At 42.9% G+C, this 23784-nt stretch overlaps 1 protein-coding gene across 1 annotated transcript in view; it reads right to left on the bottom strand.

Annotated features, from left to right (window-relative positions):
* Positions 1–23784, bottom strand: part of ADCY1 (adenylate cyclase 1) — a 155496-nt gene that overhangs the window by 53513 nt on the left and 78199 nt on the right. Inside the window, exons 4-5 of the mRNA XM_059818953.1 lie at positions 23463–23574; positions 7688–7815 (exon numbers count right to left, since the gene is read on the bottom strand). Coding sequence (XP_059674936.1) covers positions 7688–7815; positions 23463–23574 — 240 coding nt within the window. The remainder of the gene's footprint in view (positions 1–7687; positions 7816–23462; positions 23575–23784) is intronic.

Below are 23784 nucleotides of genomic sequence, written 5' to 3'. Positions count from 1 at the left end.
ACCCTGCAAGCCAAAGCCCTTCAGGATTAGACCCTGCTTACCTGTCTATGTTCTCCTGCATAACTAAGTACCTATGTAATTACCTTCACTGGCGAACCTGCAAGTGTGTGAGTTTCTCTGTTCGCAAAGGAATTGTTAATTATTTTTTTTTCCCGTTTAGAACAGCATAAGTCCTCAGGACAAGAGGAAATGGCCTCAAGTTGCACCAGGGGAGGTTCAGGCTGGATATGAGGAAAAATGTCTTTCCTGAGAGAGTGGTGAAGCATTGGAAGAGGCTGCCCAGGGAGGTGGTGGAGTCACCATCACTGGAGGTGTTCAAGGAACGTGTGGACGTGGCATTGTGGGACATGGTTTAATGGGCATGGTGGGGTTGGGGTGATGGTTGGACTTGATGATCTTGCAGGTCTTTTCCAACCTTAAGGATTCTGTGATTCCGTGATATAAGATCTCAGGCTAAATGCAAGTGGAAAGACAGTGAAATTCAGACATCAATAAAGACCGCTCCAGACCCTTGACCTTGCTTTGTCCCAACTGGCTTGAGAGAGAGGGGGGAAATTCATCTGCTTTTAGAAATCTGAATAGTGTAACAAAAAGTAAATGAAAAGAAATGAGCAGAGTAATAAAACATGACTGATCGTACTCCTTGTCAGACAAGCTGGACTGTATAACGTACCGATGAACCATAAAGCACAATCTGAAAACACCTTCCGTTTTGAACAAAAAATTCCCAGAAGTAGTCACTTAGTAAAAAATCTAAATCAAAAATGCATTTCTACATTTTCCCTAGAAAATACAGCGTGTTTCAGGGGTGCTTTCACCATTATTATATTTGAGTAGGGAAAAAAGTTCATGAACAGTTCGTTAAACTTTCTGAATTTACCTTGAAGACCTGTGTGCCCTTTATGCATTTAATTTCCATGAACATACCCCACTGAACTATTAAAAATGAGGAGTGTTAAGTAATATATAAAGAATAGGCTTCAAATATAAAATCAGAGCAGTACCACAATCATACTCCCAGACAACATCAACATTTCTGCACTAAAATATCACAAAAGTGTCCAATGATGCATTTTAAATTATAAATACATTTCTGAAAAAATATCAAGCCAGTAATAGGAAAAAGAAAAGAAGTTTCTCAAATAAATTATTCATTCTAACTTATTCTCTCCTAGGTTCAGATATAATACACTCAAAAGTTTCCCAAATGTTAACACAAAATTAAGTCCAGAAACGAATGGAAATCAAAAAACATTTTCTTTTTAAAGTAGAAGCGTGTGGAGTCGATGTAAGTGGCGAATAAGATAATCATCTACCCTGACAGCTCAAGTATCCTACCAAGCCTTTAAATTCTAGTTCGCTCCTTAGCTACGAATATTTCATGTGCTGCTAGAAACCATCAAAGTCATTTAGATCATCTGCAGAACAGCTCCAGACCTGTGCTGCACGGCAAGGGGGGAAAAAAAAGCTCTGCATCCCCTTTCTTGTATGTTATTTAGGGCTTTTCTTTAGGTCCAAAAATATCCGCAGAGAAACTGATGTTTCCTGGTTAAAGGCAGAGGAAGATTTTTGGTTCAGTTACATACGTTTGCTTTTTACATAGGCAGGGTTCTAAGGTAAGGGTGCCCTTTCATTCTGCACGTCTCCCTAAAGATTTCTGCGTCGGTTCCATTTCAGTGTCGTCAGGAATTGGTGAGTTCTTGGGCGTCACCAACAAAGACCATCTTTCTGTGAAGTGCTGGGTCGGAGAGGCTGCGGGCCGTGGCCTGGGGCACCACCTAAGCCCCCCTGCCCTCGCTCCGATGGGTCTTCCCATAAGGCAGGAGCCACGTTAGTCCTCTCAGGCAGTTAAGCTTTGTCGTTTGAAAACCCGTCCCGTTTCGGCAGCTGTTTCTCCAGGTCAGGTTCGGGTTTTTTTGGTTTGTTTGATTTTTTTGTGGTGTTTCTTTTTGTTGTTTTTTTTAAATATTGGCCAGAGCTACATGTTTTTCCAGTACGTTGCTCACCTGGAGCACGGCAGCAGAGAGCTAGTGCGGAGAGCCTGGGCTGCCAAAGTCTGATGGCTTCAGCGGTCAAAAGGCTCCCTTTGACAGAGATGCGAGCTGACTAAGCTTTCACCAATGGTGGTGAAGTCAGCTCACGGTAAACAGCTGAAAATGCAGCTGCTGGTTCTCCCAGAACTCAAGGTCAACTCATTCCTGCCAGTTCAAACTCTCCCAGGCCCTGGACCTCTCTCTGGAGGACCAGGGGAAAAGTATCAAGAGTGTTGACCTCCGGGAAATGAGTGCTTCTGCCTTCTGCCTCAGACAAAAGATCCCGCAGGAAAAAACATTTCATTTGGGCTTCCTCAAACTGGCTGCTGTAGTTCCTCTCCCTTCCCCAGTGCCTTTGGTTGGCCGATGACCAAACCCAAGGGAATGAGACAGTTCAAGCATCAACCTCCACAATGTCCCATGCAAACAAGCAGCAACACAATGTGCAGGTGGCAAAATAAGCCCAACTTCCATCTGTGAGGTCTTACACGGATGACTGGTGGAGTCGCCCAGATTAGGTGGAGTCATCCATATGGGATAAACTCACCCATGTGACAAAGAGCAAAGCTGATCTATCTCCTGATAGACCCCACTGGGGTGCCCAGATTTCAAGAAGCTAAGGTTCACGGACGCTTTCCTTCAGACCTCTTCAAACTCCACGTGCAGTAGGAACATTCAATACAGGGGGGCAGACTCTTCTAAAGTAACCCTTCCCCTCTTCCCCCCATAATACGTATAGGTGAAAGTGAAGCAGTCAGCACCAGCTGCTGTGATGTACAGGCGTGCTCCTGCCGTGCCAGGCTACCTGCGAATGCAGACGTAGCCAGTGATGCGGCTAGCGGTGCAATTCCCTCTGAGCGAGTACCAAAACGGCATCCGAGTAAGATGTCAAGGGAAGGAGTAGCATGAAAATGTACCGTTTATGTGACGACATGAATGATTACAAGATCCCATTACACTTTTGACATGTTTATGAATGTTACCCCAGTATTCTGGCCCAGTCCCAAATCTAGTATTTATATCCTGCTCACCCAGACTCCCTCCTCATTTCCAATTGGAAACATTACAGTTCACTTCTTGCCCTGTGGCGTTATTGAGTGCATTTAAATAACTCCCTCATTTCATCACATTTCATCTCCTAAGAGGCTACGGCTATTCTGGACTGAGCCAGAGAATTGTTTAATAAAATTTATATCAGTTGATGAAGTGCTCTGTAAGGGAAGGCAAACTATTATTAAGAATGTATAAAATTGGCCGTGTAACGCTAGCTTAAACCAGAACACTAGCCAGTTCATGGGGGAGAGAGGGGAGAGCTTGGGTATCTGGGCAAAACTTTTCTACATGGCAATTAGCTAATAAATGTGACTATTTAGAAAGTAAAATACTGTAGTAAGTAGAGTGGAACCTTCAAAGGCAAGCAATTTAAGTAAGGCAAAGAGCGTACTTGGCCTAACACACTGTTCAAAACGGAGGTGAGGCCATCTGCCACATTAGAGCAACGTTTGGCACATTAGAGGCGCTAATAAACATGACCATTTTAATTATATTACTAAGCAAGATTTGACAGTTAAAACTCACCTGATGAAAGCAACATCGGTGGTACCCAACACTTAACTCCCACTTAAATGCTGCCATGATGGCTTAAGCAACCAAAGTAGGACAAACACCTGGCCTGTACCGAGGCACTGACACAAAACTCATTGGCAGCCAAAATTCTTTTGGAATACAAACAGAATGTAACACTATCTGTTTTGTTGGGTTTTTTAAGAAAAAAAAAAAAAAGATCCTCCCATAATCATTCCGGTCTGACTTCAACTGTGCCCTTGAAAAAAATACTTTGTAGAAGGCAGATGAAATTGTGAAAATTTTAAGTATTTTAAAACGTTCTTTGAAAATTATCCTGAAAATTTCAATCTAAATGTAATGAGGCAACACGCTCAGATGATGCTCACATGCAGCACCATATTCTAGGATATTTAAATAACAGTTGCAGGGAACATGAAGAGAATAGAAAGTATCAATTTATATCAACTCATTATTAACATTCAACTCAGTCAAATCCCAGATCCATCAACCAGCCACTAGAACCTTCTATTCCTTGATTTCCTGCAAAAAGGACATCTTGGCGGTACGTATCTCTAGGACAGGCACTTTTCATAGATCCATCAGCTGAATCACAATTCAAGTGGTTTTCTTTATTTATTTATCCCGAGTAACACGACAAACCTGTCACTAGGGATGATGACTTCCCAGCGTAAGTTTACAACGCCAAGACCTGGTTTCCGCAGTAAAGTGAACAGACTTTTAGAAGACTACCAGCTGGCATCCAACTCCGGATGAAAGGGGGAAGTCTAAAAACAAACGTGACTCTGCATCTCATGGGGCTGATAAACGCCACCACCTAATAATCATACCAATAGAAAATAAAATGTTGCATTCCAACTTTACCATCGTAAGCCCTTCACTTCTCCTTTTCATTTGCTCAACGTAGTTTCAAACAAACTATTCTGGGGAATCCATCTTCTAACTTTAGTCTCTGTGAAGGAGTGAAGAGTTTTTTCCTAATCTTCAGCAGAACCTGTTCTCCTGTTCTCCTGGTTTGGAGCTCTTTGTGCAGTTGGCTTAGCCACGTGCTTCTGTCACCAAAAGAACCTCACCCAGAATCCAACAATATCCAAACAGATGATGCTCCACTTGCACTAACAGAAAAAAATAGCACTGCTGTCAAGGGCAATGGGACTTGGAATGCACCGTCTTCCTGCTTCCTTAGATAAACAGAACCGGCACATTCATTTAACTAAGAGAAGAAATATGTGTTGAGCCTGGATCTTCCAGTCCTTACTCACACTACTAATTCCTCATTAAAAAAAAAATACCGGGATCAATTAATTGTGCTTATGTACGAAGGAGGCAGAATAGGCCTCTAGCCATTCAGCAACCCTAAATAAATCTGGCACTCTCTTATAACCTTGCCTCTTCTCCATTTTGCCCTCTCACCGTGCTCTGACCGCTGACTACACACTCTAAAGCCTTACAATTTATGATTTCTTTAAAAAATAAAACACTGAAATTGTCAGTTAGTTATCTTCTACCGCAGCCTCTGCCTAAACACGTCTAGGTAACACACCGCAGCCCATCCACCTAGAATCACAGAGCTGCTGACGCTGGAAGGAGCCTCTGGAAATCATCTAGACCAAGCCCCTGCTCAGAGCAGGGCCAGCTCCAGAAGGTTGCCCAGGACTGTGTCCAGCTGGGTTTTAAATTTCTCCAAAGATGCAAACGCCACAACCTTCCAGCGCAACCTCTCCAGCTTCTGACCACCTCCACAGTAAAAGTTTTTTTCTTATATTTAAATGGAATTTCTTGTATTTCAGCTTGTGCCCATTTCCTCTTGTCCTGTTTCCTCTTGCCCTGACGCTGGATACCACTGAGAAAAGTTTGGCTTCGTCTTCTTTACACCCTCCCATCAGGTGTTTGTATGCATGGGTAAGATTCCCCCTGAGCCTTCTCTTCTCCAGGCTGAACAGTCCCGGTTCCTTCCGTCATTTTTCATTCAACTCCTTTTCCAAGTTTACATTGTCATGACAGCAGCCAATAAATGACAACATAAAAAGGGAACATGTTTCATTTCTAATATTAGTAAAACTGAAACATTCAGAAAAGGAAGGTTCAGACAGTTATATCACCACCTTATTTGTATACATGAAACACAGCATAACTAATGAATTAAAGATTAATGCTAGGTTTCAAAGAGGATGAGAGCATCAGCTACTGCTTTCCAGGGATTTAAAAAAAGAAACACTTCAGAAAATGTGCACAAGGCCTGTATATCTAACTACGCTTCTAAAGGCCAAGGCTTCCTTATAAATGGAGTATCCAGATACTGCTGGAAGAATGCACATACACATAATTTGCAGACTTAGGATATTCTTTTAGGATTTTATAGTATCCTAGACTATCGTATATTATCATAGATTACAAAGCCTTTTATGAATTTTACGATTTTTACAAAGATGACGAACTTGCATTGAATGAGAGGGAGAATATGGATTCATTTACCCAACTCTTCACATTCTGAAAGATTTTCTAAATTAACATTATAATAAAACCACATGGATTGAGCTAGAAATGAGAATCAGCCTTCAACTGCTTGAAGTACTTCTCTCCTTTTTTCTATGCTTTCAAGTCCTCTGCAAAGAAAGCTCAACGAATCCAGGTTTACAGAAGAAGTTTAAGGTTGATATGGAACAACAAAAATGTGCGGTAACGTCCACATTCCCCTAAGGCATTAGCAGGGTTGGAAGAACTACCTGTTACTGCCATAAAGATAAATCCAACTCCCTCAAGCACAGCTCTGTGAGAGGCTCATAATACATTCTTCCACAACACCAAGCCTCTCCACAAATGAGCGCAATTTGGTTTTGGAAAAACAACTTCTTTGCGTGCAAATACGTGCGTAAACATCCTCACGTACAAATGGAAGACACGAAATAGATGATGTGGCAAAAGCTTCATTAGAAACAAGAAAGAAGGTGAAATGTTCCAAATCAAAAATGCAGAATTTGAGTTCGTAAGCCTTATGTTTGCCTTATTCTGTATTTTTTTCCCTTTATTTAACAGCTTACTATTTATTTTTAAACTGAGATTACACTATTCCCCTTCACAGAGAAGGCAGGTCTTCTCTGTGTGCAATGCAAAAACTTGGGGATTAAGCGAGGGGAAGCAGAACCTTGAGTCAACCCTCTATTCCCAACAACCCAGCTGACAACAGAGAGAAAGAATAACTGGCTACTGGAAACAGCGGCCAAACACCTTCCAGTACAGAACAGGCTGTGACTTGACACACTTGTGCAAGCTCATTCCAAATGTAATAGCACTGTGCTGACCAGTATTTATTTACATACAGAATTAATACAGGGGTGCACTCCCTCCTATAGCCTCCCTATAAAACACGGGCACGCGCACAGAGCCATACAGTAGCGAAGAAATTTCCCGTCTTTCTGCCTTCCCTCCTACGTAATGAAATAGATCTTCAGCTCTCGCTAACAGCTCATTCGCAGTTCTCTCACATTCCCAGTTTTCGCCTTGGTAAAATAACGATCAACGCAGGGCTCTCAAGCATAAAAAAATTCTTCTGATCAGCAAAGTGCATCTCACATGACAGTTCTGAGAAGCAGAATAAATTAAAGGTTTAAATGTGACATAGAGAAAGGAGAAATCAGCAAGCTATTGCTTTGAGAATACAAACACGTATACAACGTGCATATGTCAGGACTGGCTTTGAGTTTCCACACTGGTGTGCGAAATGAGTAGTGTTCATCCCTGTGAAACAAGAAATCGGACTCCTTTCATTGCGGCAAATGGCCATAGGACTATTCCGTTATTTCCCAGTATCTTCCTGTCCCCTGATCGGTATGCGTATGTGCCTCTACGTACTCGTGCACTTTTTCCTCAGAGCGATTCAATGGAGTGGAAAATCGATGTCTAGAATGACCCTTCCTAAACTCAGTATCCTGTGACCTGAACGCAACAGTGCGAATTGCTAGGAGGGCACTGCGAGCAGACGCTGCTGTTTTGCTGAGAACACGCTTCCCGAATGCCGCGCAGAAACCGCTGTAGCCCTCCTCTCCGGGTTCGGCGTGCACGGTACTTACGTGATGGTGTCAATCATATCCAGTCCCATTTCAACACAGCAATGGGCATGATCTGTTTTGGGCTGGGTCAATCCTGATACACAGTAGTAACAGTCCCCTAGGATTTTTATTCTTCTGCAGTGGTTTTCCTTTAAGAAAAACAGAATGGGAAGAGTTTTACTATTCATATGAATATTCCAAAATTTACAGGATCACATCTTCTCCAACACTATGCAATCGTTCAGGGAATCCTTTTGTGGTCAAACGAAGTAATCTACAGGTCATGAAATTTGGGGTCCCTGTACAGAACAGTTGACATACACCTATTTGTTTACTTATTTATTTATAAACACCCCCCTATATACTGGAGATCAGCCCCGCATTGTTCAACACACATGGGGTAACACTGCTTAAAACTATAGTTCTGAACAAATATTATTCCCTTGTCCTCACATGATGTCAGTATGAATTCCAGATTTGCAGTGAGACTTCATTTCTGTATGAATACAAACCAAAGGACCAGGGCCAACCAACGAGTGAATATCAGGAAACATTTGTATTCTGAGCAGCTTTTATTTCAAATCCGGTTCCAACTTACCAGGAAAGATGATGTATTTATCCGTAAAGGCATGCACGTTTGTGCATTACCAATTCATAAATCACAATTTACAATACAGCATGATCGGCGTAAACGATCACGGCGATGAAGCTGGTGAGGGGTCTGGAGCACAAGTCTGATGAGGAGCGGCTGAGGGAGCTGGGGTTGTTCAGTCTGGAGAAGAGGAGGCTGAGGGGAGACCTCATCGCTCTCTACAACTGCCTGAAAGGGGGTTGTGGGGAGGTGGGTGTTGGTGTCTTCTCCCAAGCGACAAGCGACAGGACAAGAGGAAATGGCCTCAAGTTGCGCCAGGGGAGGTTCAGGCTGGATATTAGGAAGAATGTCTTTACTGAGAGAGTGGTGAAGCATTGGAAGAGGCTGCCCAGGGAGGTGGTGGAGTCCCCATCCCTGGAGGTGTTCAAGGAACGTGTGGACGTGGCACTGCGGGACATGGTTTAGTGGGCATGGTGGGGTTGGGGTGATGGTTGGACTTGATGATCTTACATGTCTTTTCCAACCCTAGTGATTCCGTGATTCTGTGAACATGACCCACTGGCAGAGCAGAAGGTGCAGACAGTTCACATTTTACCATCGAATTCATCTCCTGTTTGCACACAGTTTCATTTCTACAGCCAAAGAGATCTGGCTAAACCTCTCCCATTCTGAAAAACCAGTGATGGCACGTGATGATCGCTACATCCGACCGAGCAGAAAGTTCATTCCTAAACAGAGAGCATGTAACAAAATGCCTTTAACGAAGCAGTGCCTTTAACTAATGAACTATGAGGAGACATGAAGAGATGATGGTATCCTTTGCAGCTAGACTATGGCAGCTCCTACCTATTTAGAGCATGGCACAGAAAAGTAAATAACCTGATTAAATGAATCCAACTTCCCCAGCTGGGACCATGCCATGCAAAATTAGCTGTTATAAGTATGATGAGAGAGGCTTAACGAAAACCTGATTCCGCCCCCAGCAGTGTGCTATATAGACTTGATTTCAGTGACACAGAAAGGGAAAAAACCAAAAGGGTGGTCGTGGAATTTACAATTTCTGAAAAAATATTACCTACTCATACTGGTTCACCTTCTCATACAGGCACATATCCTCACCCAGTCTCCTACCTACAAGAATCCAAGCCTGCCTGAGGCGACCACACTCTCCACATCATCATCCCTGTTCCGGCTCTAGAAGCGATGATCCCTACAGCGATCCCCCTCTCTCCGACACGTCCTACACCAGCACTCGGGACTCGTTAAGACGCACTCTTCCAGCTGCAGGCATTCCCACGCCTCTCTTCTTGGTAAATGTTTCCGAGTATTGAACAAATGTTATGAAATGAGAATTACCTCTGTTCAGGCGTGGAAGAAGGCGTGCTAACACCGCTTGGGAAAATCGGTCTGTCTACCGCTTTTTATAAATTAAGCAGTAAATTCAGATCTTGAATCAAAGAAGAGAGCCATCTTTTTGGGTACGTTTAACTACTAGAAAAGGCTTTTCTAAGAGTGAGTACTTAATATTTCTTCTGTGCTACAGCAGGATTTTTAAAATACCACTATTTATCATTGCTAATATCTATTTTAATGAATGCGAGCATAATTATTCTGGAAGCTTTATCACCAAGGTCTTAAGAGTATTCCGCAGCCTATAGTCACAAAACGCCTCACCAATTTTACTTAGAGTTTTAATTGGGTATTTTGAGATCCTTGGCCAAATGGTATCATATGAGTAAAATAATTATTAATACACACAAAGTAATATGCAGACCTCAAAATCAATCCTGAACACAAAACAGGCCTTCCAACGCAAGGCTTTTGGACAGAAACCACTAAGTTTTTTCATAGAAACCACAAAGTTTTTTAGTAGAAACCAGTAAATTGTACTGCCAAAATAAGCCGTATTTTTTTTTTTAAATTGTGGGCAGCTCTTCAAGCAATAGAGGGTGCTCAGCAGTTAAAGCTGGAACCTACTTTCCAAAATGAAAGCAGTTTTGGCCCGCACCTTACAATCCTCAATAAAGCCCTTTTCATCTTCAAATTTGCTATGCGCGATTTGTGGCCAGGCAATGGCTATTTGCCCCAGCCGAACGGTCTTGATCCATTATGAATGAGCTTGATACTACACCACTTTTCCAAGTCGGTTTATTACTTGTGCAGGAGAAAAATGAAAAGAGAAAGACAATAAGGACTACAGCATTTTCTGGAGAGGCATTAATTGTGATGGAAGACATATGGCTAAATCACCTGCTGTTTTTGAAACCACCGTTCTGCTCCTTATCAGCTCTTTTCTCACTGTCCTTACTTATAATAATCAATTAATATACAATAATCTCCAGCAAAATCGTTTCTTTTTCTCGATGTATGAGGCAGACTTCCAGGAAGGAGACGCAGTGCAGCTTTTTAAGGACTATTTTAAGGACTGAGATGCAAATTAACAAAACAAACCCTTTCCCTCTCTTTGTTTCGTTTCCTCAGCAACTTCCGAAGAAGCCCTTGACTCGGCAGTATTTTTCACATTTGTGACAGTGATGAATTCCAGTGCGAGAGTTACAAATTCCACTCACAGTTGATACAAGCAACGTCTGCTTAGAAACAGCTGATAATTTGGTTTTATGCACATGATAAAAAGCAGCAGAGCTTGCTAGCACTGCATCAGCCAGGCAGCTTGCCCGCCTGCCGTGCCTGACTGAGCCCTTTCCAGGCGGATCTGCAGAATTCCCTCCGGCAGAGCTGTCAGTCACAGGCTTTGCCAAGGGGAAGTGGAAGCCCAGCTCGGAAACCAGAGGATACGTCAAAGTTGCGAAGAGCTTTCTTTACGCTTTCAGACAAGGCCGTTATTAAGCGGTTCATTCTATCTATCTGTAGATAGGTAGAACAGCTCCGGGGTTTGTTGTTGTTGTAGTTCTTTATTTAAATGTATTTTGCGGAAAGAGTAAAGTCCTCCAACTTAGAGTGCGAAACTGGAAATTCGGACCATTAACTCCATATTCTTGTATTATACAAGTCAAATATTGCTTTGTATACTGAGGAGAAGGCTTTTTTTAAATAAAAAAGTAAAGGGGAAAGAATTTACAGTTTGTAAAAAACATATATATATATGTATCTGTCAGAAAAGGTTGTCTCAAAGAAACAACAAAGTTTAAGGTGCTTTCAGACCTCTCCCAGCAGAATACACAAGCAGACAGCTAGCTGTTCTCTTGAACAGAGAGACTGTACCGGATAAGCGCAAAGTCTTTTAAAGGAGGATCTTTCTGACATGTCAGATCGCAACAATTCTTACTGTCGCTGCCGGGTTTTGGGGGTTTTTTTTGGTTTTGTTTTTGGGGTCTTTTTTATAGTCTATCCAAGTCAGTAATTGGTTGTTACGTGACTAGATCCAAAGTCAAGGATGCTCAGCACACCATCTCTGTTTCTTGTAACACCCCTCTGGCAGGAGAAGAGCCTCTTTAAAGCTTTTATTTACTGTAGAGATGGCAGAGGTTAAGGCAGGGAAGAGTCCCTGCTCTGCTTTCTGTCACTGCCACAATCTATGTATTTCTACATACTCGTGTCATCACAGTATGTGAGCCCCTATCAAAGTTAGCCAAAAAGGAAGGTGAGATAGACTACAATTTTAAAAAGCAAGATCTTAAAAGCTAAACATTGAACTTCCCTCTCTCCTAACTCCACTAACTGCAGCGGAATTACACCAAGGATGAGTCTGACCCTGTGTGACTTAATTACAATATATTTTATGCTTCTTATACACACCCATTTCTTCTCCTGCAAGCCTGCTAACAACCTGATTTGCAGGTGTGCTTTTCAGACTCCTACTGTCCTACCCTCCTGGAATCACCGTCTATGAGTAGGAGTGATTTTATTTATCCATAAATTAGAAAGACACTTTTTTGCTCTTCCTACTAAGAAAAACTGCATCAGCTAAGGTACGTAAAAACATTCTTTACCATATTCAGCCAATTTTGATTTAGTTATGCTGTGCAGAGTAAGAGAAAAGGTTTAGGCTGGATATTAGGAAAAATGTCTTTCCTGAGAGAGTGGTGAAGCATTGGAAGAGGCTGCCCAGGGAGGTGGTGGAGTCCCCATCCCTGGAGTTGTTCAAGGAACGTGTGGACGTGGTACTGCGGGACATGGTTTAGTGGGTTGGGTTGACGGTTGGACTCGATGATCCTACAGGTCTTTTCCAACCTTAGTGATTCTGTGGGGGGGAAAAACCATTGCCCTACTCCCTGAAAAAACCACTGTTAGCTAAATGTTTTCTTCACGTATTGAAGAGAAGTCTTGGGTAGAGGGAAACTATCAAAACGCAAATCTCTGATGGCTCAGTTTTCACGGAGAGTGGAATTAATTCTGGGGGGATAGCGGTGAACCGCGAGGGCTGAAGAAGGAATGTACACTTACTCTCCTGGCCCTGCCACTGCTGTCAAGAGCTTCGTCACTGGGGCCCGGCAGTGCCACAGAGGGGCATGGCCACCCTCCCTTACAGACGTTCAGTGAGCCAAAGGGAAGATCAGTGACCCTGAGGAAAGGGCCCATCACAGAATTACCTTTGTGGTTTACTCCCCTTCATCTTTTTCCTCTTGTTTTTCTTCCTTCTTGGTTTATCAGTCATATTTTTTTTGCGAAGACCCATTCTAACAGCTTCCTCTGAGCAGCCTGCCGTGCTCAGAGCTGAACTGTTGGTATCAGGTAGGCAAAGGGGATCAAATTTTCAGTTCGTATAAATCAGCATGGCATCATGGGTTTCAGGGGAACGACACTAATTTATACCAGCTGTCCCTCTAATCCTCAGGGACCCAAGCCATAATTCAATAATCCAGGCTAACCACATCACAGTTACAGTCCTTTCTTAGTTATTACAGTATAAAATGACTATTGGGGGAAAAGCCAAGCACCTCCAAAACTCCCCAAAGATGTAAAATAGCAATAAAATGCATTCCCCATTTATGTCTCTTCACAAACCTAGAACTTCATTCTGCTTCCAAAGAGGTCTTGAGAGAGGACAAGATAGGATTCACCAGTTTCCACTGCAGCTTATTTTCAATGTATTTAGCATGTGCAGCACATTTAACATTTCTAGCACTTTATGCCAAAGTGCTATTAATCTCAATAAAAACTGCATTAGAAAGCTTAGAATCAGTCTAGAAGTTAACAGAAATTTATCTGTATTACAGATGTGTACAGAGACACAAAAGAGACTTGCAGAAAGAATAATATTGTCTGCTATATCCTCTAAAGCTGGAATGACATCTCCATTCAATTTCATTAAATTTGTCCATTAGATTGGAACAGAAGTGGAAAAAACCTGTTATTTTGGCTATTATGCTGCGTAACCATATGCATCCATACATACAGATGTGCATGGACAACATGCAGAGACACACAGTTCTGCAAAATTTGCCTACACCCTTTTGCATACATACACAAAATACGCGATAAACGCAAATTTTAGTATTCATCCTCTGGGCTACTGATCTACTAACCGAGGTGGCTCAGCCTGACAGCTACGGGCCAGACACCAGTTTTGAGCCCCCCTTTTCAACAGAGTTGAACGCAGACTGGTAGAAGGTATCTGGGTGTTGATACCTGTTCCCGGCTTCACTAGCCCGCTCCTTCCTTTACGCAGAGGTCTAGTGGATGCCTAACTGTTCCAAGCGCCTTTGGAAGGGCACCGTAGAGTGTTCTGCTGTTAAGGAAATGGTGAAGGACAAGCCACCCTCCTTCAGGGGCACAGAAGAAAAGGCAGTGAATTGGATGGAGTTAGTCGGAAAGCTGTACAGTGCAACTAAGCAATACCATATCAAGTTACTAATTTAACTTCAGCGCATGGTCAGAGGGAGATATCCTTTGTAAGAGATCAGTTTATATTTTTGGTATTTACACATTCCTACTGTATTTAATTTCCTTATAAAATTAAACAAAGCATAAAAGATCTTCCTATTTTTTTCCCTCAGCTCTGTAACTCTGTTTTGTGCACTGAAGAGCTTTAGAGAAAAACAAAACCAAAAAACATCCCATGAGAAGGACAACACAGTGGAATTCTCTTAGACTGCAGCAGTATTCTCAAAAGATGCAGCTAGGTGCAGAAAAAGATGAAGAAATGGTTTTAGATTCACATGCAAAACACTCCTTAGAACCCTACTTTGAATCCCCTCTGAAAGGGCCCTCTTTCTGTGCTGATGAAAAGTGAGCCTACTTAGGCTAACTTCTACCACAGAATCACAGAATCACTAAGGTTGGAAAAGACCTGTAAGATCATCAAGTCCAACCATGACCCCAACCCCACCATGCCCACTAGACCATGTCCCGCAGTGCCACGTCCACATGTTCCTTGAACACCTCCAGGGATGGGGACTCCACCACCTCCCTGGGCAGCCTCTTCCAATCACAGAATCACAGAATCACTACGGTTGGAAAAGCCCTGTAAGATCATCAAGTCCAACCATCACCCCAACCCCACCATGCCCACTAAACCACGTCCTGCAGTGCCTCGTCCACTACAGGCTGTACCAGCTACATCTGTCAAAATCACAGAATCGCAGAATGGTTTGTTTTGGAAGGGACCTTTAAAGGTCATCTCGTTCCATCCCCCCCTGTCCTGGGCAGGGACATCTTCCCCTAGATCAGGTTGCTCAAAGCTCCGTCCAACCTGACCTTGAATATTTCCAGGGATGGGGCATCCACAACTTCTCTGAGCGACCTGTTCCAGTGTCTCACCACCCTCATCATAAAGAATTTCTTCCTTGTATCTCATCTAAATCTACTCTCTTTCAGTTTAAAACCTTTGCCCGTTGTCCTGTCACTAGAGATGCTGGTAAAAAGTCTCTTGCTAACTTTCTTCTAAGCCCCCTTTATATACTGAAAGGCCACAGTAAGGTCTCCCTGGAGCCTTCTCTTCTGCAGGCTGAACAACCCCAACTCTCTCAGCCTTTCCTCACAGGAGAGGTGTTCCAGTCCTCTGACCATTTTCGTGACCCTCCTCTGGACCCGCTCTATAAGGTCCATGTCTGTCTTGTGCTGGGACCCCAGAGCTGGATGCAGAGTTTCCTCACGCCATCTGCAACTTTCATTAATGACAAACGGTAATTTCACTTCTCATTTTACTTTTTTTTTCTCCAGTAAAACAAAAAGATTTACCGACATGGTTTCTCTGTCTAGTATCCAAATCTATTTTAATAACTATGCTGAATGTGGGCCATAACATGTTAGAGATTATTGAAGCCAGCTTATCAGATAAACTTCATAGTCAAATCCTGAGTGTAATGAAGTGACATGGAAATTACAACCAGCTCCATTACACTGCAGCGTGCCAATAGTGCTAATACACTTCTGAAAACTGTCCAGCCCGTTAGAAAATGTCATGGAATCCCATCAATTACTGCGTACGCATTTTAACATTTCTTTTCACCCAGGTTTCGAACTGTGGGTTTAAAAATTGGAACAACTATTTTGATAACCTTTTAATGGAATAATGCTTGTAAACAGTAACTTTACCATTTTACACTAGTTCTTGCACATCTGCTAGTCCCAGCTCATTCTCAAGGTTTTTTATGCTAACTGCAATATTCCACAGAGTTCAATTTAGCAGGGTAATGGAGACATACTCATAGCAGTAACAGTTCGTATAGACTTAACAAGAAGAGCTTCTACAGGGTGACAGAAATAATAGGAAAGGAAAACAAATCTGGTGACGGTATAGGAAGTACCACCGAAAACGGCTTGGTAGGCTCTGATTGAGGGAGGTTGGCCGTCTCCAGATGAGCGTATGTAAGCTTGGAATTTAGGAACGTATTTGTGAAGTCGTGACAAATTATCTAGCATCACGGGAGCCGTATCATGCACGAACAAATGTAGAATTATTCAGGAGAGCGATAAGAAGGAAGAGATTTTGCTTTAAATGCTTTCCCTCAATTTTACTGGCAATTCCATACGCTGACCTGCAATAACCTCCTGGTCCTTGGCCTTCCTCTTCTGTGCATTCCCATTCTCACAATAAATTTCTTCCCTACTCCACATGGAGAGTAATTGTACAAAACTAGAAGGCTACGTTTTTTTAGTCCTGGAGAGTGAGAACCTATTTAAGAGTCATATATGTTCATTTACTTGGAAATGAAAAAGGATTTTAGCGAGAATATTTTGCGCAGTCATCGTGAGTGATATGCATGCTTGTCTCCTTCCCAGCTTTCAGTAAGTATCCTTTAAGATGCTCTCTTTTTATGAAGAAGAATATCCCAGGAGAAACAACCTTAAAACAAATACACTATAAAATGTTGAAAAAATAAGCTCTAAATTTCAGGAAACGGACGTTTTTCCGGATTCTTCTGGAAACAACACAATAGAGAGGATTGAAAAAAACTGTCACGTCTGTGCACCAACAAAAATAGAGAATTCAGTCATGCTCCAAACAGAAAAGCATGGAAAATCTTCAAGACCTAATTTCTGGAAAAGGCCATTCCCCTCTGCTTGGCAGAATTACCAAAAAATGACGGCACGAGAAGAACGAGGAAGATACTGTACACAGCTGGCTATAAAGAAAGTAGTTTCCGGAAAGATTTCCATGGACTTGAAGGAGATAAGACGCCTGGCTTGAGAAGAGGGAAGCTGACCGCTCTGTGGGCAGTGCTTCCGACCTCTGGTGTGGAAGGCCTCGTCCCCTACGGCTGAGGATGGCTCCCGACGGCACTGCTATGCCCCGCACAACGGATCCGCCCGTGGGCGAAGGACTCCAGGTAGGACTGTGTACGCAGAGAACGTCAGGCAGCTAAAATACATCCCGGGGTTATCAGTCAAACCGCCTCTGCAGCAACGCAGTGGAACAGGCGCCTCTGGAGCGGAATTAGAAATCCCTCTTGGATGACACACACTCAACTCCAGAAATACCTTCCTCTATGCTAACTGCACAAGGAATCAAAACAATTAGTTTCACTACAAATGCCCAGACTGCAAGCACCTGAAGCCGATCAGAATAATCCAGCACAGTCCTATAGAAAGCAGCAAATCTCAGATTTGCAGAATACAAACTCAGGAAGAATTTGGGAATTTACCACAAGCAGACAAATCACGACAAGAGTTATGACAGAGAACTGGCATGCCAAGCACAGTCTCCTCTTACCTAAGAAGGACCACAAAGGAGGTTAGGCAAGACCTAACCTCTGTGGTACCTGCCCATTTATACGTTCCTACAGTACTTTAAGTGTGTGCCATTATCTTCCCCCCTGGGAAACTGTCCCACAGACACTTACTTTAGCTTCGCACCATACACACATCATTAGTCCCTGATCCTATAGAGTCGCAGGCATATTCCTTAAGACCACCTGAATTTAAGAAAGCTTACTTGCCCTGGGTCTCTCTAGGAGACCTCTCCGGATGGCTGTTCAGAGCCGGACTCAAGCTTACGTGCGTGGTCTGCCCCAGTGGGATCCTGTGTCTGCGCTATCGAGAGAACTCGGGGAGACAAGTCTCCTTAAAATTAGCCTTTGCAAAGATCCCCCCCTAGTGCACACATACCGATTTCCACAAAGAAGGGTTACGTGCTCTAAGTTTGTATCTATGTTTTCCAGCACTAACTTTGCCATCTTAACCAGCCCACAAAACTTAGTTCATTTTGTATTTTACAAATACATCTTCATTATCTTCGCGTAAATGAAAAGCATTCTATAGATTAAATAGAATCAGTTTCTTAAAGTGGTTGCTTCTAGGAATAGCTTGTTCAAAGCACAGCAAAGGACTGACTGTTCTTGACATAGTTAAAAAAAAAAAACAATGCAGAAACTGATGAAAAATATTATTTACTGACCCTCTGCCTAAGGCTCAGCAGCACCATTGTTGAGTTCAATTATCTTTGAGGCTGAACAGGTACAAAAAGCCACTTCAGTAACATTGAAATTTGGAAAGTAAAAATTGTTAGAAGCTAAGAAGGTCATCAGGAAAGGATACTAAATTAAAATGGCAAGAAATAAAAACAGACTCAGCCTACCAGTAATGACCAAGCCTGAAGGTACACATAACTGCAAAGGGAAAGAACAAGGATGTGGTATGTGTCAGGCTGGCTAGTAGACAAGATGCCAAAAGTGGCACGAGCAAGGAAGATCTTTCATTCAGAATATCAAAATCCTCTTCCAGTGATGTCCTTTGAAAAGAGCCTAAACTTCATTTATCCTTATCCACTTGCAACTGGGAAGTCTTAGAGGTGCAAGATGCAGTAACATGGAAGTCAAAAGGGAAATAACTTAATCTGTAAACAGAAATAATTAATTCTCCGTGTAGATTAGATGCAGGAAGTATGTAAGAAAAATCTACCAAAGAAAATAACAACAAAAGAAGATCAAAAGTTCTCTAAAAAGCAAACCATTAGCAAACCAAAAGCAAACGCATTACGATGCAGGATGCTGGAGAAACGCCTCCTCTTTTCCATTAAGATGACTTGTTACAGGTAGAGTATTTTGGGTGTCACTGAACTGTACCACAAGATAGCGGAGCTGTGGCCGTGACAGTACCTGAGCAGGGGCATGTGCAACTCTGTGTGAGGCTACTTGGGTAACCACCGCCTTGAGAACCTCTCTCATTCACAGAAAATCCACGCCACAGCTAAAGCACGACGGGAAAATGCACTGAAATATATGGCGTATTAAAGCAACAAGGCACCCAGCCTAAGTGTCACATGTCCAAGAATTCCTTGGGAACATAAACCCAACATGATGCAAATGATAATAGCTCATTAAAATTTGTCACTCTTGCTAGTAAGCTGAAGAATGACAAACTGGAAGCTAGCTATGCTGTTGAAGGTTAATTGCAAGGCGTCTGAAGACCTCATGCAAAGATCAGTTGTTTAGAGCATTCATTGATACTACGTAATGCAGAATGACAATCATTAGGGCAAAATCTGAGCCTGCACAAAGCTACTCTGCTTAACCAAAACTGGAAGATACTGAGAAACTTCAGAAGTAACAGCCTGAACTAAGTCAACTAAGCCTGAACTAAGTCAACTAAGCCTGAACAGCAGATAAAATCCAACAGAAATTAATGAAAAATCATTCTTACTGTTTGAATTATTCACAGGCCTTATGAGAAACTTAACGAAATGCCTATGGTCAGGAAGGTGACTTGCTATTGTTGCGTACAGTCCCAAGGCAACCTCTGCAGAATGGGCAAATGTACCCATGGGGGTGTTGATTGACAGCCGGCTGAAGATGAGCCAGCCCTGTGCCCAGGTGGCCAAGAAGGCCAACGCCATCCTGGCCTGGATCAGAAACAGTGTGGGCAGCAGGAGTAGGGAGGGGATCGTGCCACTGTACTGAGTGCTGGTGAGGCCGCACCTCGAATGCTGTGTTCAGTTTTGGGCCCCTCCCTACAAGAAGGACATTGAGGTGCTGGAGCGTGTCCAGAGAAGGGCGACGAAGCTGGTGAGGGGTCTGGAGCACAAGTCTGATGAGGAGCGGCTGAGGGAGCTGGGGTTGTTCAGTCTGGAGAAGAGGAGGCTGAGGGGAGACCTCATCGCTCTCTACAACTACCTGAAAGGGGGTTGTGGGGAGGTGGGTGTTGGTCTCTTCTCCCAAGTGACAAGCGACAGGACAAGAGGAAATGGCCTCAAGTTGCGCCAGGGGAGGTTCAGGCTGGATATCAGGAAAAATGTCTTTCCTGAGAGAGCGGTGAAGCATTGGAAGAGGCTGCCCAGGGAGGTGGCGGAGTCACCGTCCCTGGAGGTGTTCAAGGAACGTGTGGATGAGGCATTGTGGGACATGGTTTAGTGGGCATGGTGGTGTTTGTTGGTTGATGGTTGGACCTGATGATCTTACAGGTCTTTTCCAACCTTAGTGATTCTGTGACTCAAACCGCTAACAGAAAATCAGGGCACCTAAAGACTGTGACATAACAAGTACTTCAGTAACCAGACATACAAATGAGCCTCGAGGCATTCATGACGGAGCCTCTCCATGTGGATTCTCTGATGCCTGTCTAGGATGAAGCTACGCTACTGCAGGGATACTACCATTGTCGGTCCTTTTTGTTTAGCTTTATATTTTTGAGACTCACTTTCCTGTCTTCAAAGTGACTGCAGTCCGCCCGTCGACTCAGAAGTTATTAAGGGGACCACAAAGCCCTATCTAAAATAGGACCACCTAAAATTGTTTCTTTAAGCAACCAAACAGTGCTATTGTGAAAACAGAAAACATGCCATCATTTTAAGTACTGTATTCTGATCACTTCTCCTAACAGAGTTCAAAGACTCAGTGATTTACAAGGTAAAATAACCTGGACAAGATAAGCGTTTGAAAAACTTATTTTCTCTAGAGGTGAATAAAAAAGGAAGGACATGATGAAAGTACAAAACATTTCTAGTAGGGAGTAAGAAGATCAGGAATTTTCTTTCCTTTCTATTAACAGAAAGCACAAGCAAACTTTCAAAGGAGTTGAATGACAATAAACTGAAACCTAAGGTTTGCCTTCATAACTCCCCGTCACGGGCTATAACTGTATTTGAAGCTATTGTGATTTAAAGGATGGCGTAGCATTTCAAAAAGAGCAAAACTATTTGCCTTGCCAAAAATATCAAACAAACAGTATATAGAAAGAGAGAAAAATCTAATGCTAAAAAGCAGAAACCAGCTTCTACATGTCAGAAGGACAAACTTGAGGATTAAATTGTCCAAGATCTCTCAACAAGAATTTTTTATGTTCGTCTAAAGCACCCGGTTCTGGTCAGCTGCAGAGCTATGCTATCAAAAAGCAAAGACTCACTATTCCTACAATGCGTCCATGTGCCAAAACACCAAGGCTCTTCATGAGACTCCCAACCAACATACGCCACCTTACGCATACTACGCTTCCAACCGTGGTGACACGGATTTTTTTTTAAGCGTTACAGTTTTAAGACAGGATGATTGTTTTAACAAGGGTTGTCATTAACTGCCCCTTCCAGTTGACATTGCTGCCTAAGAAGCAGCAGCACACAGCGTGCACGCTCACAGATCACACTTCGGGAGTCTCAGGGAACATACCTATCACCATTACATTCTTCTTTAAAGTCCTGGCAGTTTCCTCCTTCATCATTCTGAATACTAAAGCACAGCACCGTTTTAAAATCAGCCCAGTCCTCTGTTTTGACCCAATAACAAACATCGAGAAGTTGTTTTAACCAAAATATCGGAATCCTTCCGAAAAATTACACTTCTCAGCACATTTCTTCTAACTGCAGGAGACACAATAACAAGTCTCCCTTTACCACATCAGAAGGCACCAAGGAAAGCTCATACCTTCTGTCCTTCATCACACCCTGATGCAGCAGTCTGAACTAGAAGAACAAGTAAATAACAAATCCTCCTCACGTAGCTGAAGGAAACCATGAGATGTATTTTCAAATTTGGAGAAGAACGTATGCAGGCTGAAGAGAAAAGCTAAGGCTTTGTAGCTCTTCTGCTATCTCCGATCTGCTTCTTCCCTGACAAACAACTGACCTCGCACCAAAAGCTGGCATCTGCCTGGTACCCCAACTTCAGGTGTCACCGAGATCTCCAGTTGGCTGCACCCGGCCACTGCTACGGGAGCAAGCATGGTGCAGCAGCCATCTCCCTGGCTTCAATGCCATGTCACACGTCACAGCCACGTGTGCTTCTGCGTGCACGCGTGGGATCTCACGTTACGTCGCGGTGCTCCCGTGTTATTACATTGCCTTGTGTTTCATGGCTACGATGACTCCACAAATTACAGTATTGTAAGTTTTAGAAGAGCTTATTAGATGGCTGGTTGACATTTGGAGGGTGAAATTTGGTAATGAAATGAAAGCAAGGAGACTACTTGAACTTTTCAAGCCATTTAAACTCTTGCCAATGATCATCTACATGGCAGTCTCTTTTATTTCTAAGGTATGCACCTCTGAAGTACTGGGGGCTGGGGACCTGTGCTCTCTACGAGGCGCTGCCAGTAGTTCCGGTGATGAACTGGTTACACAAAGGCTTGGGAGTGTGTTACGAATTCATACCAAAAACCAGCACCTCCATTGCATCTCTATCCAGCATCTAAGTTAATCTTCCGTATTTCTTGGAGAAAGGGAACACACAATAGCTTCTCTCTGTTCTGACCTGAAGAGATCTAGTGCAAATCAGGACATGGCACTTGATCAAACGATAGCCCACTGAAGTAAGAATCAGTCTTCCTCAACCCTGGCATCTTGTGGAGCAGAAGATTTCTTTCTCCTTGGGGACCTTGACAGCTCTTTATCAAGAGGGAGCCATAGATGCAAAGCGTCCACAGGCTTCAGATCTCTCCTGTGGAAGACTACATCAAGGAGAAGTGAGTTTGGACTGAAAAAATGCGGATGCTGTTTATGTTGGGGACCTGAAGAAATATGTTCTCTAGGCTGCTGCACAGAGTCTGAAGACAAGATAGCGAGACAGTGGAGGAGCACAATTTATGTGACGGTGATACCTCTCCGCAATGCAGGCTCCGAGGACGCGGCTGGCCAACAAGATAGATTTGATGAAGTTGTGCTTTGTTCAAGGGGAAAACACACTTTCAGCATATCGTTAAATGTAATTTGAAACAAGATGTGTGGCTTTATCAGGCACATCCATTCCTCTTGTTTCTTGTCAAATGCTTGTGGTACCATTAGACTGCTAGGAGTTATAGGGAAGGAACGTTTCTCTTGTTTTCTTTTTCCTTGGGGAGTCTGGCACAATGTCAGTGCAATGACCAAAACGTAAGTCTCAGTTATGATATGGATCCCATTTTGCCTACAATAGCCTCTCTGAAAAGCTACCCTCATTTCTGTGACAAGGAGTGCTCTCTGGGAAGAACTAATTTTGCTCTCTAGCTTCTTATTATCACAGAAAGCAGTTTTATGCCGTACTGCCAATATTCATATTTTCCATTATCCTGTTTTTTTCCATGTAGGACAGAAATGTAAATATTGAAATATTTTCTCTATTTTGTGCAAACAAAACCGACGAAGAATGCTGATGGCCTCCGGGAGGGTGGGGGGGTGGGGGGTAGAAAAGTGTATTTAAAAGTAGCAACTTAAGCTTCTTTCCTAAACAATTAAAATAGACTGTTTTCTCTCCAGAATATTAACAAAAAATGGAACCTTTACAAATTCATGAGGCACAGGGCTAAAACAGTCTCTTACAGATTTCTAACGTGTGTAACTCATGCATCATTTTTCAGACGGGAATTTAAATTAAATTGAAATAAGAATGTTGTACTTACTGTAGCTAATTCATCAAATTTGCCAAAGAGCTCATTCAGCAGCTTCACCAGCTCTTGGGCAGTACACTGCGATGCCAAACTAGTGAACCCCACAATGTCTGCAAACAAAATGCTGTAAAGAAGGAAAAAGACACAGAGATATCAGTACAGAAGGCATCTTCAAATTCTCATTATCTTCTTTTATAGCACGAATGTCATCCAAAGCACCAACTCAAGCCCCAAAACGCTACCAATAAAGTGCTAGTTGGAACAAAAATGGCAAAGATTCAGATAAACAGGCATCAGCCTGGTGCTGTCAACTGTTGTAGAGAACCCTGGGACA

Source organism: Gavia stellata, chromosome 6 (genome assembly GCF_030936135.1).
Source record: "Gavia stellata isolate bGavSte3 chromosome 6, bGavSte3.hap2, whole genome shotgun sequence".
NCBI classification, from domain to species: Eukaryota; Metazoa; Chordata; class Aves; order Gaviiformes; family Gaviidae; genus Gavia; species Gavia stellata.
This window is presented reverse-complemented; position numbering and strand designations above follow the sequence as displayed.